Source organism: Diadema antillarum, unplaced genomic scaffold (assembly GCF_040938485.1).
Source record: "Diadema antillarum isolate AM-2024a unplaced genomic scaffold, OU_Dant_1.0 scf00000197, whole genome shotgun sequence".
NCBI lineage: Eukaryota > Metazoa > Echinodermata > Echinoidea > Diadematoida > Diadematidae > Diadema > Diadema antillarum.
This window is the reverse complement of record NW_027271086.1, coordinates 1407068-1422893: the sequence shown is the minus strand read 5'-3', so window position 1 is coordinate 1422893 and position 15826 is coordinate 1407068. Positions and strand designations below refer to the sequence as shown.

Here is a 15826-nt window from a genome sequence, read left to right as displayed (position 1 = left end):
GTCACTACATTATAAAGGTACATATTTAAAGTTATGGTCAAAAGAAGCAAATTTTTTCTTATTATTCTCTTTATTTTTCTGAACCATTAATCGCAAATATCTCCATTTGGCAAATATGGACTTATATATATATTTGCATACTTCAGTACTAATTTGCATAATTATGAATAAGAATACTCACCATCTGAGAAACGCTTATCCCTCAAATCGCTAGTTCAATTCTTTGTATAGAGATTTCAAATCATTTTTTCCCAGCTTGTTGCAAAGAATTTTGTAGAAAATGTGTCTCTAAAATTGACAATTTCTGTTACTGGGCAGCCATTTTGTTTATGCAAATTAGACGGTCAAGGTTTTATTTTTTATTTTATTTATTTATTCTCCTCTCATGGGATGGATTGCCCTGGTCAGCTAAAAGCTGGTTTTCACAGGGGTCCAACCAAAATACAAAACATGCCATCAGTACAAACAACAAATCAATCAATAATATACAACTGAAATTACATAAAAAAGCCAGAATGGCATGAGCTATACAATTTAACTAAGGAAAAAAAAAACAACCTACATACTAGGAAATTAGAAACCATGTAATATAATCAACATCAAAAATCGAGGAATGGGGGTGGGGGATGGGTGAGAAAAATCGTTCTTGTACAATCTCAAATAATCTACTAATTTCGTTGACTCATTATCCTGCAAAAATAGGTATGTCGGGGCTGTGATTACGTAGCGTTTGAATGCTTCAATTGATACAATTGTTGAAGAGGGATAATTAAGCTCATTCCAAAGTTTGGCCCCTCGATAAGATAGGGACCGTTTACCATAGTTGGTCTTCGGTTGAATGAGTTTCAATTTGGATGGGCCGGACCTTGTGCTATAAGCAGTCTGTCGAAAACAAAACATTTGATATAAATAGGGAGGGTATAATTCATGTAATGAACGGTACATTGTACATGCTAGTTGTTTAGCCCATCTCACATGTAGCCGATCTAATTTCAATGTATCATATAAATTATCAGAAGGATGCATATAATCAACATCAAGGTCGATGAATTTCGCTTGGGAACCGGATTTTTTCGGATTCAGCATACTCAAATTAGCTAAAAAGAGACCAGTTTCCAACTTTTACTCAAAAATGCCTCTAACACCCTTTTAGAGAGCCCTTTTTTTAAAAAGAAATCCCACTAGACTATGACTGGGAACATTGTATGGATTGTCTAGCACATCGTCTAGACATCAAGCCTTACCCCCATGTACTTCGTATCCCTAGCCAACGTTTTGTTGCGAACTCTGTATACAGTGTATTTGAGTATGGTGGGGGTACAAAGAGCAATGGGCTTTTTATTAGTTTTTTGTAGCATTCAAACAAGATTTGAAAAAAAAAAAAGTTTTATGGAGATATATACATAGTGCATACATGTATTACGGTGCTCTGTTTATCTATTATTTTCATGCTTATATAGACATACAGGGAGCTTTAGATTTTAGACGCGCGGACGTTCAAAGGAAAAAAAAATGTTCTGAGCTTGCGCAGTAGCGCGCGTAAAGTCAATCTATTTTTAGCTTGCGTCGCCTGAGTTGTTTACTACGCGTACTGGGCTATTTTCACTTCCGCACAGTTTGCGACGTAGAGAGCTTCTTCATGCACTGATCATAATATGGGGGCGCGATTTTATTTTTTATACGTTGCATCCACACGACGCAGGGAGACTGAGGAGAACGTCCAGCGCAAGCGTCGGCTCAAACGTCCGCGCGTCAAAATCTAAAGCTCCCTATTATAAGCAACTGTTACTGAACTCTGGTTCCCGCCGGGCCTTCATCCAGGCAGCATGCACCTATTATATTCTGTTCAGATGGCTTTGCTTGCATTTGTGTATATAATGCCAATATGCTTGCCTGCTGCACCACTCTCAGATGGTGACGAAGACGACGGTCATGATGGTGCCGCAAGTGGTGATATTAGGGAGATTTGCGGCGCGGACGTTTGAGATGACGAGTGCGTTGGACGTTCTCCTCTCTCCCGCCTGCGTCGTGCTGAAAAGTAGCTTTAGATTACGCTAGGACGCAACCTATAAAAAACAAAATGGCGCCCCCATATGATCGGTGCATCAAGTAGCTCTCTGCGTCGTGAATTGAGCGGACGTAAAACTAGCCCAGAACGCGTAGTGAAAAACTCAGACGACGCAAGCTATAAATAAATAGATGTAAATAAATAGACTTGACGCGCATGCTCACAACATGTTTTTTTTTTTTTTTTTTTCATCTGAACGTCCCCGCAGGTCGCGAAAATCTAAAGGTCCCTTTAATGATTATGATGAGTGTTAAGTGACGGTGGTAGTTGTGATGACATTGATGATGAATCAATGAGGAGGAGGGCAATGATGACGAGGTTGATGCATGGTCTTCTATGTTCATGACGGGGAGAGATAACGGAAGCGGTGATCATTTCGATGACAATAGTACGTGATGTGCTATTGTCGCCCTCTCCACAATACATCTTACACTTTCGTATCCTAATCAACTGAACTCTCAGTTGGGTAAATCCCCCATTTATAGGTTTCGTTATCTTACTTTTCTTTCATAATCAAAGTCATAATATGGGAATACGGATTGATTATGCCCTCTAGGAGCCCTTGGAAGAACTGACCTGTGGTCAGTTTCGGAAGTAGGAAACGCGAAGTTCGTGAGTAGGGCGATGATCCGCGCGCTGCAAACCTTTATAGAACACGCGTCGGTTGTGTACAGCTGCCCTGGACATGGGTGACTCGCATTGCATCTCCCCAGTGTGCGCACATTATTCGTGACTATAAAGCAACTAGCGCCGCCGATGATATGTTACTTTTCTTTGCTGGGTGCAACCAAGGAGGTTCAACCAACCAACGTTCCACTCCATTTCGAGTCTACACAGACGTCGGGGACGTGAGTGGATCGTAGTTGAAGATCACGACGAAAGATTGAGGTATGTTTGCTTTCATGGCTCTAATAGGGAATGGCCGATTAGTGAATATTATACTATAGAGTAATATATCACTCTGTATTTATATAATAATACTCTGTATTTGATATGCGTCTATAAATTACATTCAAAACTGTACATGTAACAGCAGTCTTACACGGTGGTTTCACTGTAGATGAATAACCATGATATGTCTTTTTTAGGCTTTTACATGTTTAATTTGTTAATGCAATGTGAATTTTATCATATCAGTGTCATGTAGAAAGGGAAAATGTCGGCAGGTCCGTGACATATATACAGTATACGGGTGTGAATTCTTGGCGTGTTAGACGTTCCAGTTCGGAAAAAGAGGGGGCGAAGGATGGGAGAAGGAGAAAATATGTTGGGGGTATAAAATTCATATACTGTAAGGCCTTAGGCATTATGCTAAATGTGAGCACTCGGTCATAGTGTTCCCATTGCATGCTTATTAGATGTTTTCATGCGAAACACGCTGCCTTGCAACTTACTCTACTCCAGCCGCGTCCTTCTGTTTCCCAGGTTTGCCCCGCCTATGACTCCATGAGCGGTGTTGGTACAATGTATAATCAAGGAGGTATATACCTCCTTGGTATGATTTACAGACGGTGTGACCGGGGGAGGTGGTACAACACTGGTATTGTATTTACCGTATGCACAACATACAGTGACGCAACGGCCGTCGTTGTTCAATAGGCCTACAATAATGAGCACAATGTGCTCTACACTTCAGTGGTATAGTGTCCCCATGTCCTGTTCATAAACTGTGACGGGTTTGGGGGGTTTTCAGTCAAATGAATGCAAGCAGTACACACATTCAACGCAGACGTGTGGAATATCATTACTTTAACTGTAATCAACCTTGTAAAATCTATTTGGACTGGAAAAAAAAAATAGCTTCGTCTCAAAGAAATTCGACTTTATGAGGGATTGAAATCAATAGATTAAGAGAAGAGGACTTGAAAAAGATCATCGGCAATAATTATTATCTTAATCTCTGTTCGTGGCTTCTTTGTGTACAGAATGATGGGATTGCGCATACTGTAATACAAGTGTATGTGCAGACAAGACCGTCTTGTCATGGGATCGGAGGTCAATAAAATTGACATTTGTGGCCGACCTCACCGCGGGAGCAGACAGACAAATGGCTTGCAATATGACATTCGGGTTCTGAGATCACTCTCATTCCACGATTATCCATGAAATTGAGAGAGAGAGGGGAGGGGGAGAGGAGGGGGAGCATGGAGCTACTGCAGTGAGGGGGAGGGGTGGGGAGAGAAAGAAGGGGACGTGAAGATCGAGTAATAATTCAGTTTGGTGTGAGTCTCCTTGATCATGTGAGAGTGACCTCGAGAAAATGTTGTAAGGTACAACCACAGAACTCTACACACAGTTATGTGGGTACGACTGAGCTAAATCAGGTAACTCAGTAATCAGATTTAAACGTATACTTGTGTACAAGTATATCTCACCTCAGCAATACTGCCTCACACTAGCGACACCAGAAGAAATATACACAAAAGGTTCGATGTCTTTCGTGTGTTTACTGCCCAGGCAAGTCAATTAACTTTTGTCCCCGCTCATTCCTAACAGTTTAAGTAGTATAAAGCCTGAGTCAATGATATTGTATACCGTATAGTTACTGTATATTCCACATGTACTCTTTGCTTCGTATCAGAGACGAACGGAGAGGAAGGGACCGTGCGAGAAAGCCGGCTGCCGACGCCACTAGCATGCAAATTTCGAATGAAACTTACAGATGATAACAGTCTACCCCTCACCCAAAATTTGCAAATAGTGTATGTTTGTATGCATTGGGGGGGGGGGGGGGGGGGTCATCTGCTCTAACCATGTGGTTAAGCTCCATGCATAAACATGGAACTAGCTCCTTGCTCTATAACCACGGAGCTACTAGCTCCATGCTCTGAGAAAATGCTTCGAGGTCTTGCCAGGCTATGGTTCATTATACACATATTTTGTGAATCTATGGCGAAGAAAATTAGATATTCCTCTAGAAAACTTAAAACAAATGTTGTGGAGTATATCCGCATGTGGTACATTACTTTAATCATTTAACTCCGTGGTTTTGACAGAGGAATTATCGTAGAAAACAAGGTAACTAACGTGAAATGTAGCACTTGTCTATGGGACCGTTACACATCATTCGTTTCACCAATTTAAGTGCCTAGATGGTCATCAGTGAAAGAACAGCTCTCATAGGACAGCACAACGTACATGTAGGATAAATAGATCATAGATATAGATAAACGACAGAATCAGGTGTAGATGATGTACAGTTAGTTAAAACTCAAACAAAACCAACACTATAGTATACAATATACTATAATTATACTGTTGGTTTTGTGTTTGAGTTTTGATTAACAGCACGTACATCATCTACAACTGATTCTGTCGTTTTGTGAATAAATTCAGATCATATTCTACGTGGAAGTCGTGTTTTAAGCCCCATCTAAAAACCTTCATAGCGATGCTATAGATATAAAATGAATAGATGAATGTGTAAATGCAAATTTACTTATTTACAAATAGGAGTCAAAGGGGGCCTGAGCTTTCGATGATTCTGCTGGACGAAGATTCTGCTAGGATCGAAAGCTCAGGCCCCTTTTGACTCCATTTTACTCCATTTGCTCGCCCTTACTGGATAAGCTTCTTTTTTTTTTTGCTACACATATTTACAAATAGATGAAACAATCATTGTGGATAGGTAGCCTATATACGAAGGAAATATTAAGAGAATAAACATGTGAGAAAGATGAGATCATAGATTTGGAGAGACAAAGGGAAGGGAGAGAGAGAAAAGAGAAGGAAAGAATATGTTTATATGCTTGCAATATATTCCATCTGATACAAGCGAAGGAGAGAGTGAAATAAGAAGGAAAGAATTTTATAATGTATATGCTTGCAATATATTCTATCTGTCACAAGCGAAGGAGAGAGTGAAATGAGAAGGAAAGAATATGTTTATATGCTTGCAATATATTCCATCTGATACAAGCGAAGGAGAGAGTGAAGAGAAGGAAAGAATTTTATAATGTATATGCTTGCAATATATTCTATCTGTCACAAGCGAGGAAGAGAGAGAAAATGAGAGAAGGAAATAATCTTTTGATATTATGCTTGCAGTATATATTCCATCTGTGACAAATACTTAAACCTTGCAAAGAAACATATTACGACCATCACAAGTGGAAGACCTAAGTTTTGACGCTCCCATGTGGCAATAATACCCTCCTCAGAAAGAATTACTAATTTTGAGTAAATTGGCAGGCCCCTGTGCAGGTGAGCTAACAACAACAGTGACACGAAATCGACATGCACTTCTATATTACATTGTTTGTGTCTACATTGCAATGGGGGGGGGGGGGGGGGGGGGAGGGGGTGGTTTGGGTGATGAAGCTGATTTTTAGTGTTGAACCCACATCTAAGCGGAAACGAACCCTATCTATATTCCGATAGAGAGTGTTGTGTAGTTTCTATTGCATTGTATTACGGGTGAGACGGATGCGGGCGGGCTAGCGTTTCCTCAAATTTCACTGTGGACGTTGTGTTTCACTAAGTTTGCTGCTATCACTGAGTTCACACGTGCTTGGGTTAATTTTCTTTCTAGGTCGTCTAGTATTACTACTCGCATAGTGGTGGTATGTACTGTATAGAGATATTAATGTAATATAAAAGGTAAAAGAGCGCTGGTAGGTTAGAAACTGGTATAGTGTTGTGTTACTGAGGTAGTTACAGCAGTGCGTTTATCTGAGACGTTGGTGTTGATCCGAGACTGGTAAAGAGCAATCTTCAAGTAAAAATGAAATATTGGGAGCATGCGCCCTAACATAGTTGTGCCAGTATGATTGAAACATTTTTGCTTGGGATAATCACTGTATTAGTTGCACAGTACACGGCCGGCGCCACGTTTTTAAAAGTGGGGAGGGGCCCAGTTTATATTTTTTGGTGCCACTTCCGGGTCTCAGCAGCTAACAAACAAACAAAAAATTCAAAACAAAACAAAGCAAAACAAAAAAGGCCTTCCCCGCACTTCAAAAAAACCCCTCTGGTACAACTTCCAATCGGCTTCCAATCGATATCGACTAACGAGCAAAGAAAGCTTTTTCTGGTGCCACTTCCGGGGCTGAGCGGTTAGAACCTAGGCCTTTGTATCATGCAACTCCCCCGGTTGCGCCAAGTAACGGTTTTGCAGCAGATTTTAGTTGGTTGCTGTCGCGGCTTTAACTAACTTGTGTTATCACGGCAGACTCGTACATCAATCCGGAAATACCAGTAATAATATTCTGCGACACCTCTTCTTTCGACTGTCAGGTTTAAGTTACAGTGTTTTCAGTGGCGTGCTAATGTCGATATCGACTTGGGTATAAAATTGCGGCCGTGTTATGATGACCTGATTTATATCTGGGGGTCATAAAATTATTTATGTCTGAGGTTGGTGGATGCAGACATAGTCAAAGGTATAGTTGTTGAATTCAGAACGTTCCCATAGCGCGAAAAGTGACGAAATAATTCATAGTGAAACGCAGTAGTAGGAAAGTGTAACTTCGATACATACCATATGTTGACAAAGCAGCGACACGTTTTGTGGTTTGGTTTTCAGAATTATAATTATACAGTATCGCCAAATACCAAGGTCATTATAACATGTCTCTGTTTATGGTCAAAGACGAATTTTATTTAACTTTGTAGCCGTATAAACCTTCGACAATCCTTTATTTCATGTAAAGGTTGGATGCCTTAGGGATCTGAAATATTATGTTTATTAGCCGTTGTCACAGAAATCAGCCAGGGGTCAAAATGGAGTCGTCATTGATGTAAACTTTATTTTACTTTGGCATGTAGTAGAAAAGTGTGATGTTAACCCATTTCCCCTCTACGTCTGCCCTTTACCTTTATCAGAGAGAAGATTCCGCAACCTTCGCACCTTTGAATTTAGATCAAGATTAATTGGGGGCGCTGTTGCATAGTGGATTTATAAGACTCCGGACTCCCAGTCGGAGGACTCGAGTTCGGTTCCCGCCCAGTGCTTACGTCCGTGGACAAGATGTTTTTATTCACAATGTCCCTCTCGATCCAGGAGTATAAATGGGTACATGGCAACACTAGGGTAATGATAATGCCAGGGCCCTTTGGTAGAGCAGTGGCAACACTGGGCAACACTGCATAGGCTACACTGAATAAAGGAGACATTACTTTTATTATTATTAATATTATTATTATTATCATCATCATCATCATTATAATCATCGTCATCATCATCATCATCATCATTACAATTTTTAACATTAACTGTTATTGTTGTTATTGTTAATAATGTTATTGTTATTATTAATGTTGTTTTGACAGAATCATGGCGTCTCGAATAGCGCTCATTACTGGCTGCTCATCGGGTATCGGCTTGGAGACGGCTGTACGACTGGCCCAGCGCGCCAAGGACCCGCTGATCGTCTACGCGACCATGAGGAACATGTCCAAGAAAGGCGAGCTGGAAGCGGCGGCAGGGAACGCCCTCAATAAAACCCTCTTCATCCGAGAACTTGACGTCACAAAGGAAGACACGATCGTGGAAACGGTCGCTCATATCTTGGATACCCATGGACAAATAGATGTGTTGGGTATGTTATTTTTTAACTTCTATGTTTATTTTCAGGAACACAGCTACATATCATTGTGTATTCAATTTTCGTTACAGTATGACGCGGATTTAAAACATTACTGAGATTCAAAACTTTCTTGTTCTAAATTCAGAAAATAAATATCTGGGACTTAAGCGTAGGCTACAAGATTAATAGTCAGTTGTGTTTTGAATCACGGAACTTCAACATATAATTGGGTCATGGGGTCAAGAGGAAGAAATTATTGGTAACACCAACTTTTGAAATGATGATAACGATTTGGCAATGATAATATTTGTGTTGTCGTTTTTATTGTTTATTAATGTCTTGGCTGAAACTCACAAATCATTGATGGAAACAGCGATTTCATTTGATTGTGACGTACACGCTTGCAGAAGGGTTTTAATGACGTAATCGTATTTTGTTTTCTAGTGTGATTGTATCCGATATCACCGTTAAGTTTGAGCAGAAGCTGTACAATTTGAAAACTATATCATTTTTCTATGGTAGATTGACCCTCACTTATCTTATCAAGGTAAACTTGGATACTGAGTAACATTTCCGTTGAGTGGCATTTACTATTCTTGTTGTTTTTTCCCCTATTCTTTCAGTGAATAACGCTGGCATTGCCGGCCCTTGTATCCCCGATGTGACGAGCATTGCTACCTTCAAGAAGATGTTCGACATCAATTTCTTCGGGGTCATTCGGATGACCCAGGAAGTGATTCCGCACATGAAGCGGCGGAGGTCGGGCCGGATCATTAACATATCTTCATTGGCGGGAATTATGGGTGAGAAACCTGTCGTGAGAGTTAGATTGGAATCATTTTTGTTCAGTGGTGACGACATATTGTATGAGGCAATGTTATGATGTCAAGCATGAAAAAATAATGGCTTTTCAACCATAAAATGTGACTTTTGGTTGTAGCAAAGAGATTTATACGCACTAGAGTGCTCATTGGACATACGAATGCTTTCTAACAGGACGTCTAAAAGTGAAGGGCTAAAGCGCACGCGCTGTATACTGATGGCAATCTATAGCTACTTCCAAGTCTTATTTTTGGATTTTAAACAGTAGTTATCTTCTGTAAAAAAAAATCTGGTGTTTTAGTTTCGGGCATAATAGAGCACGGGTTTAAACTATATTGCTGAGGGTCTTTTTCATCAAGCATTCAATTGCTAACTCTCTTGGAGGATTCTGCGCCTTTGAAAGTTTCTACAACAGATATTTGGCGCTACACAAATGCTGTGGACCATCATCATCATTTGTTTGCTTGTTTTATTCACGACATAAATATCTGGGACTTCAGCGTAGGCTACAAGATCAGCAGTACAAGATTCATATAACCAGCATGATAACTTCAACACATACAGGGTCACAGGGTCCTCCACATAGGGTCATATGGTAAGCACTTACGAGGCGACAGTGCGTCGAGAGAAGTGGTTCCCACTGGCGGAACCATTATGAATATGCACGAAAGGGCGGCTCCCATCTCGCACTGATGTATAAGTGGGTCGCGTACGCAAGCTTACACGATTGCGACTGAGTGTAAACGCTTGCACGGTCGCAACTGCCAAGAACAATGTTCGCCAAGTTTGATCAATTAGGAGTACTTAATTTGTTCGATCATTTTGGTAAAGTTGTTTTTGAAGGAGATGAGGGGTATTCTCAGTTGAATACGTTTCTTTTTATTTGTTTATTGGGGATAGAGATGGGCTCGAAAAAGAAAGATCGAAAAATACACTATTAGATTGAAATCTGCTATTTACGTAGAATGTCTTTACTACATGTGGAAGTTCATCTTAACCGTACTTCATCAGAATTTATTGTAATTAATGACATCATTTTTATGGCAGGTACGTATATAAAGGGAAATAATTGTCAAAGCATTATTTCATCAACAAGACTTAGGGTGCATAAAATATGAATACGAAGAAAGAGGTTGATATGATTTTCGTGGAGATAAATCTCAATCAGAACAGTAACAAAAACGAAAACAAAAAACTAAACTGATGCGACGGCCGAGTAATGTGAGGCAATAGTATATACAGTGAGGTCTGGTCATTAGTGGATTTATCTATGAAATTTGATTTCTAGCATAAATATCTGGTACATGACAAAATAGAGTTACAAACTAAACAGCTGTGGCCTTGAATTATGTGTTGTGATGTGATCTGAGCGTGGAAAATGAGAATACCTTAGTTTATATTATTCTTCTCATGTGTCGTGTGTTGTATATAGATTTAAAAAATGAGGCGGCCGTATTAGAGTGAGGTCTGGTCACTAATGTATTTATCTGTGATTTCGTTTTTCTATTTCTAGCGCTAATATCGGGTTGTTGAGTTACAAACTAAACACCTGCAGCCTTAAATCATTGTTGTGATGTGATTTGCGTATGGAAAATGAGAATAGCCCAGTATTATTCTTTTGCCTATTCTTGTTTTAAATCTATACAACACACTACGCATAAAAATAATAATAGACGAGGTTATTCTCATTTTCCAAGCTCAAATCACATCATAACACATTCTCATTTACAATGTTTAGATTGCAAATCTCGTAACAGATATTTATGTTGCAATTCAAATTTCATCAGTATATTTGCACATGACCAGACCTCACTCTATACTGTCGCCTAGTTTTTTAATCTATATTATAGAACACGCATAGTATGTGAGAATATTACTAATATACTCTAATTTCCTTTTCAAATCTATGAAGAAAAACCCTACGACCGGATCCCATTCTATCATCCCCTCACACCAGTCGCCTCATTTTTCTGTCCGCATCCCCTCACCATGCACGCATATGCAATAAACACATATGTAATGACTTTGATATCTTAATAAAATATGTTATAAGGCCTATTTTCAATGTTTTACTGCTTTGATCAGAATGATTCTTCTCTCAAAGTAACTCATGATATTGACCTCATTCTTTTTATTCATTATTCTATGCGCTATTAGTCTTACAGAGGAAATTAGGCTGTAGCAATTATTTCCATTTATACCTACCATAACATTGTAGATGGTATCAATAACTAGAACATTTAACTCAGATGAAGTACGGTCAAGATGAACTTTTACAGTAACAAAGATATTCTACGTGAATAAGAGATTTCACTGAGTGTACTTTTCTATCATTCTTTTTCGAGCCCATCTCTATTCCCCTTCCCCATAAAGAAGTAAAAAAGAAAGGTATTAAAATACCCCTCATCCCCTTCATGCACAACGACACCAAAATTAGGCAACGGTCACAACCCCCGAAATCAGCCTGCTCGGCGACCGGTCGGCGAGTTTTTGGCCAATTTCGGTCGGACAACGACCGGTGATCGACCAATGACCGACCAGGCACCACTGATTTTTAGGGCATCGGTCGGTCGCCGCTGAAGTTTTAACGCGGGGTTAAAATATCAGCGGCGACCGACCAGTTTTCACTCGCTGCCCAAATTACGCTCGGTGTTCGAGCGGCAACCGCCCAGGCACTGGCCTATTCAAACGGTCACCGCCGAGCGATTAAGGGAACAAAAATAATAGAGACAAAAATGACAAAAGCACAGAAGAAAACCGAGGGAACAGATTGAGCGGTCGCCGTCTAGTGATATAGCGACTAAAAATGATAAAGATAAAAATGACAGAAGCACTGAAGGAAACCAAGGACTAGATGGGGAAGAGAAGCCAAGGCAATGTAGAAGAATTAATAAGTAGGGGTAGGGATAGAGGCAAGGAAACCCCACCAATATCTCAGCATCTCATCATCTCGGCAACCTACATGAGGGACATGGAAGACATGGACAGCCACTTTGGGGCACAAGAGATGAAAGCTGAAAGTTAGTGTCGATATGTAGACTAAGTAATATAATGGTTTGGTTACCTTATCATTTATTAAAGGCCTATTGAATGAAGAAGTCATGAATGACAAGAGATGGGGAAATGAAAACATGAAATTAAATAGGAATAGAAAAATACTGTTAAATATAGAAGCAAACAAAGATATTTAGGAAAATTCTAATGTGTTCTAATCTTTGTTCCATCTTGGCTTTTCCTCCCTTTCGTTTAATTTCCTACTTTCTAGTTATCGGTGGTTTCACATAACTGAGGTTTGGTAGCTGTTAATCTAACTCTTTAAATCTAAATCTTTAGCCTCGAGTTTTATCTTAATTAATTAATTTATTATCACATCACAAATCATATAGGTACAAGAATATACCCAGGTAGCTCGTGGGAAATTTTCGGCAGAGGCCGCCGGTACGCCCACGGGACACCGGTAGATGACTTATCGATTACCCGTTGGTCGCTGAGCGATTTCGTAAAAATCGGCCGGTGGCCGGTGGGAGATCGTCTATACAGTTGCCAGTGGTGCATCGCTTGGTGACTTAGCAAATTTTTTCACGTAAAATCGACCGGTGACCGACGGGAAATAGACAGGGCAGCGCTCGGGCATCGCTGGGGTTTTATAGCCTGCTCGACATCTCCAAAAACTGCTGGGCGGTGCCAAAATTTCAGCGGCGACCGAGCAGGCTACAAATCGGTCGGTCGCCGCTCTTAGTTGTGACCGAAGTCTTATCAAAACAAGTAAGGACTCCTTGATTACAAACTTGGTGATCCTTGTTTTATAATCCTTGGCAGTTGCGACCGTGCAAGCGTTCACACTCATCGTGCAGGAGTGTAGCAGCCATGTAAGCGGCCCAATGGTGGGAACCTCGCACCTTTTACATATTCATTACATATATAATATATATATATATATATATATATATATATATATATATACACACACATATATATATATATATATATATATATATATATATATACATATATATATATATATATATATATATATATATATATATTTATATACAGTGCGAGAAGAAGAGCAATCGTGGACGTAGCTAGGGTCCTAGCTACGTCCACGATTGCTCTTCTTCTCGCACTGTATATAAATAATGAAGGAGCTACACTGGTGCTGTAAATGGTCGAGACCCCTTCTCGCAGTCTATACATATATATATATATATATATATATATATATATATATATACATTTTATATAGATTATATGCCAGTTTGGGCGCCAGCTTATGAATAATTAATAGGCGTGTGACCTTTGGTGGTCAATCCTGGGAACCAATTCCACTTCCCTTTAAGCATTGTAAGTGCCTATACCTCAGCCAGGGAGGTGCGTCAGTCTAGGAGCTAAAATAGCTCCCCCGTGATTTTGCTATCATTGTTTTAGAAGTAGAGTTAAGTGATCTTCTAACACAGGTTGTTCTGATGGCTGTATCATGGTCTTTTTTACGCTTCCGAGTCCGTTGGTATATCCTTTACGTTCCAGCGCGCTGGGCATCATCTTGCATTATCATAATAGTGAAAAGTGATATTGTTTTCTCATCGTCTGTGTTTCATTGAAGGTGTGATGTTTTACGAGATGTACGGGTCGTCCAAGTTTGCACTCGAAGGGTTCTCTGAATGCTTGGCCATATCCCTGCGCCATTTCAACGTCTGGTGAGAATGAAATTTTGAATCCCACCGTATTTTGCTGTCGTCTGTCTCTCAATTATATGAACTTATGCGGTGCACCGTTGCTGCGTTTGTCATACCGTAACTAATCATTATCTTCATCAATGTCGTGTTGTTTTATTGGTCGTCATTCATATTGGGTGATTGAAGTGATAAAGTATGTTAAGTTCAATGCAACTCAAATCTATTTTCATTTTTTGACGGCACGTGACATACACTTCGCTCTTTTGGTGACAAAAGAATGATGTAAACGGTACATTGTAAAAGGAACAGAGTGTATAACATTAAGGAAACATTATAATACATCGTTGTAGCACGAAACTTTCAAATAAAGCATTGTAATGACACATTACACTTTGGCTATTAATTACTCTTCTATTTATTTCATACTTCTGAGGTAGGTTATCCACTTTTCCGTGTTGTCGTATTCTTTATTCTTCTTCTCTCCTTTTTCTTCTTTCTCTCTCATCTCTCCCTCTTTCCTATCTTTCTTGCTTTGTCTCTCTCTGCATGTCTCCGTCAATATATCTCTCTCACTCAGTCTCTTTCAACTCTTTCGTTTAAATGCAATTATTGCAGGGTAAGCAACGTTCAGCCAGGACCTGTCGAAACCAAAGTCCTGACCAATCCAGATGTGAGCGACGTTCTCCGCGAGCAAATGGACGATCCGAGAGTGGACGAAGAAACGCGCGAAATGTACAAGACGATCTCGAAGCGCCGGGAGACGATGCTGACGGCCGCCGGCGGGGCGCAGCCGGCGTCCGAAGTCGTCGATGTGGTCGAGGAAGCGCTGGACTCGGAAAAGCCGCACTTCCGGTACCAGACCAACGAGGTGACGAGGAATCTGGCTGCGGAAAGGTTCAAGGATCCAACCGGGGACGAAGCGATCGAGAAGTTTCTCATGAGATAGTCATGAGCGCGTCGATGTTTGATAACAGCCTAGCCTTTTGCAATGCAGCAGCTCGCTATGCACTCGCACGCACACAGCGGTCGGATCTCTCGCAGCTCGCCTCTCGCGCGCTGTGTGTGCGAGTCCACTGTCACGACTGTCACTGCTCTCTGTGTGCGTGCATGTCCTCGAATTATAGCGAGCAGCCTTTGCAAAGGGCTACCCAGCAAACACATAACGTTTTCAGAACGTTTCCATAACTTTTTTTTGGAGGTTCCGTACGTCTTCTTATAAAATGGACGTTTTTTGAAACGTACACACAACGTCAAAGTTGGGACTTAGCATTTACCGCAAAGCACAGTTTTTTTTAAAACGTTTTAAATACGTCAATGGACGTTACAAAACGTATTTATTATGTCTGCTACGTCTTCGTCCTTTATAAACGTCCACAAAACGTTTTTATTTGGTCTGCTACGTCGACTTCGTCTTTAATGAACCTTGAAAAAAAAACCACGTTTTTATAAGGTCCGCTACGTGTTCGTTATTGGTTTCTTTATCATGAATATTCATGCCTATTTATGAATATTCAAATAAGAAAATATAGGATTTGAAAACTAGTGGAAATAGATAAAAGTCATTGAAATCTAAAGATTTATGCTGTTTTCAAACTTTCTGTGTTAAAAGATAAACTTACCAACGTTATTGTTCAGTTATTCACAATCTCGTATTGTGTTATGAAGAGGTATTTTCATATGTTAATAGGCCTAATTAAGGTGTGTGTGATCTAATTTTAATAACCACGTCTTCA

At 40.1% G+C, this 15826-nt stretch overlaps 1 protein-coding gene across 1 annotated transcript; it reads left to right on the top strand.

The window, feature by feature from the left end:
- The first annotated feature begins 2855 nt into the window (after positions 1-2855).
- Positions 2856-15213, top strand: LOC139723648 (retinol dehydrogenase 8-like). The gene is made up of 5 exons (XM_071634874.1): positions 2856-2956; positions 8339-8607; positions 9219-9398; positions 14021-14114; positions 14709-15213. Exons 2-5 carry the CDS (start codon positions 8343-8345, stop codon positions 15037-15039), a joined length of 870 nt encoding a protein of 289 aa, XP_071490975.1. The 5' UTR covers positions 2856-2956; positions 8339-8342; the 3' UTR covers positions 15040-15213.
- The last annotated feature ends 613 nt before the right edge of the window (positions 15214-15826 follow it).

What these genes read in the sequence shown, in the direction of transcription:
- LOC139723648 (XM_071634874.1), top strand. Translation starts at nt 8,343, where the DNA reads ATGGCGTCTCGAATAGCGCTCATTACTGGCTGCTCATCGGGTATCGGC. An exon ending in TGGACAAATAGATGTGTTGG is followed by an intron (nt 8,608 to 9,218) that starts GTATGTTATTTT and finishes CTATTCTTTCAG; the next exon opens with TGAATAACGCTGGCATTGCC. An exon ending in CTGCGCCATTTCAACGTCTG is followed by an intron (nt 14,115 to 14,708) that starts GTGAGAATGAAA and finishes CAATTATTGCAG; the next exon opens with GGTAAGCAACGTTCAGCCAG.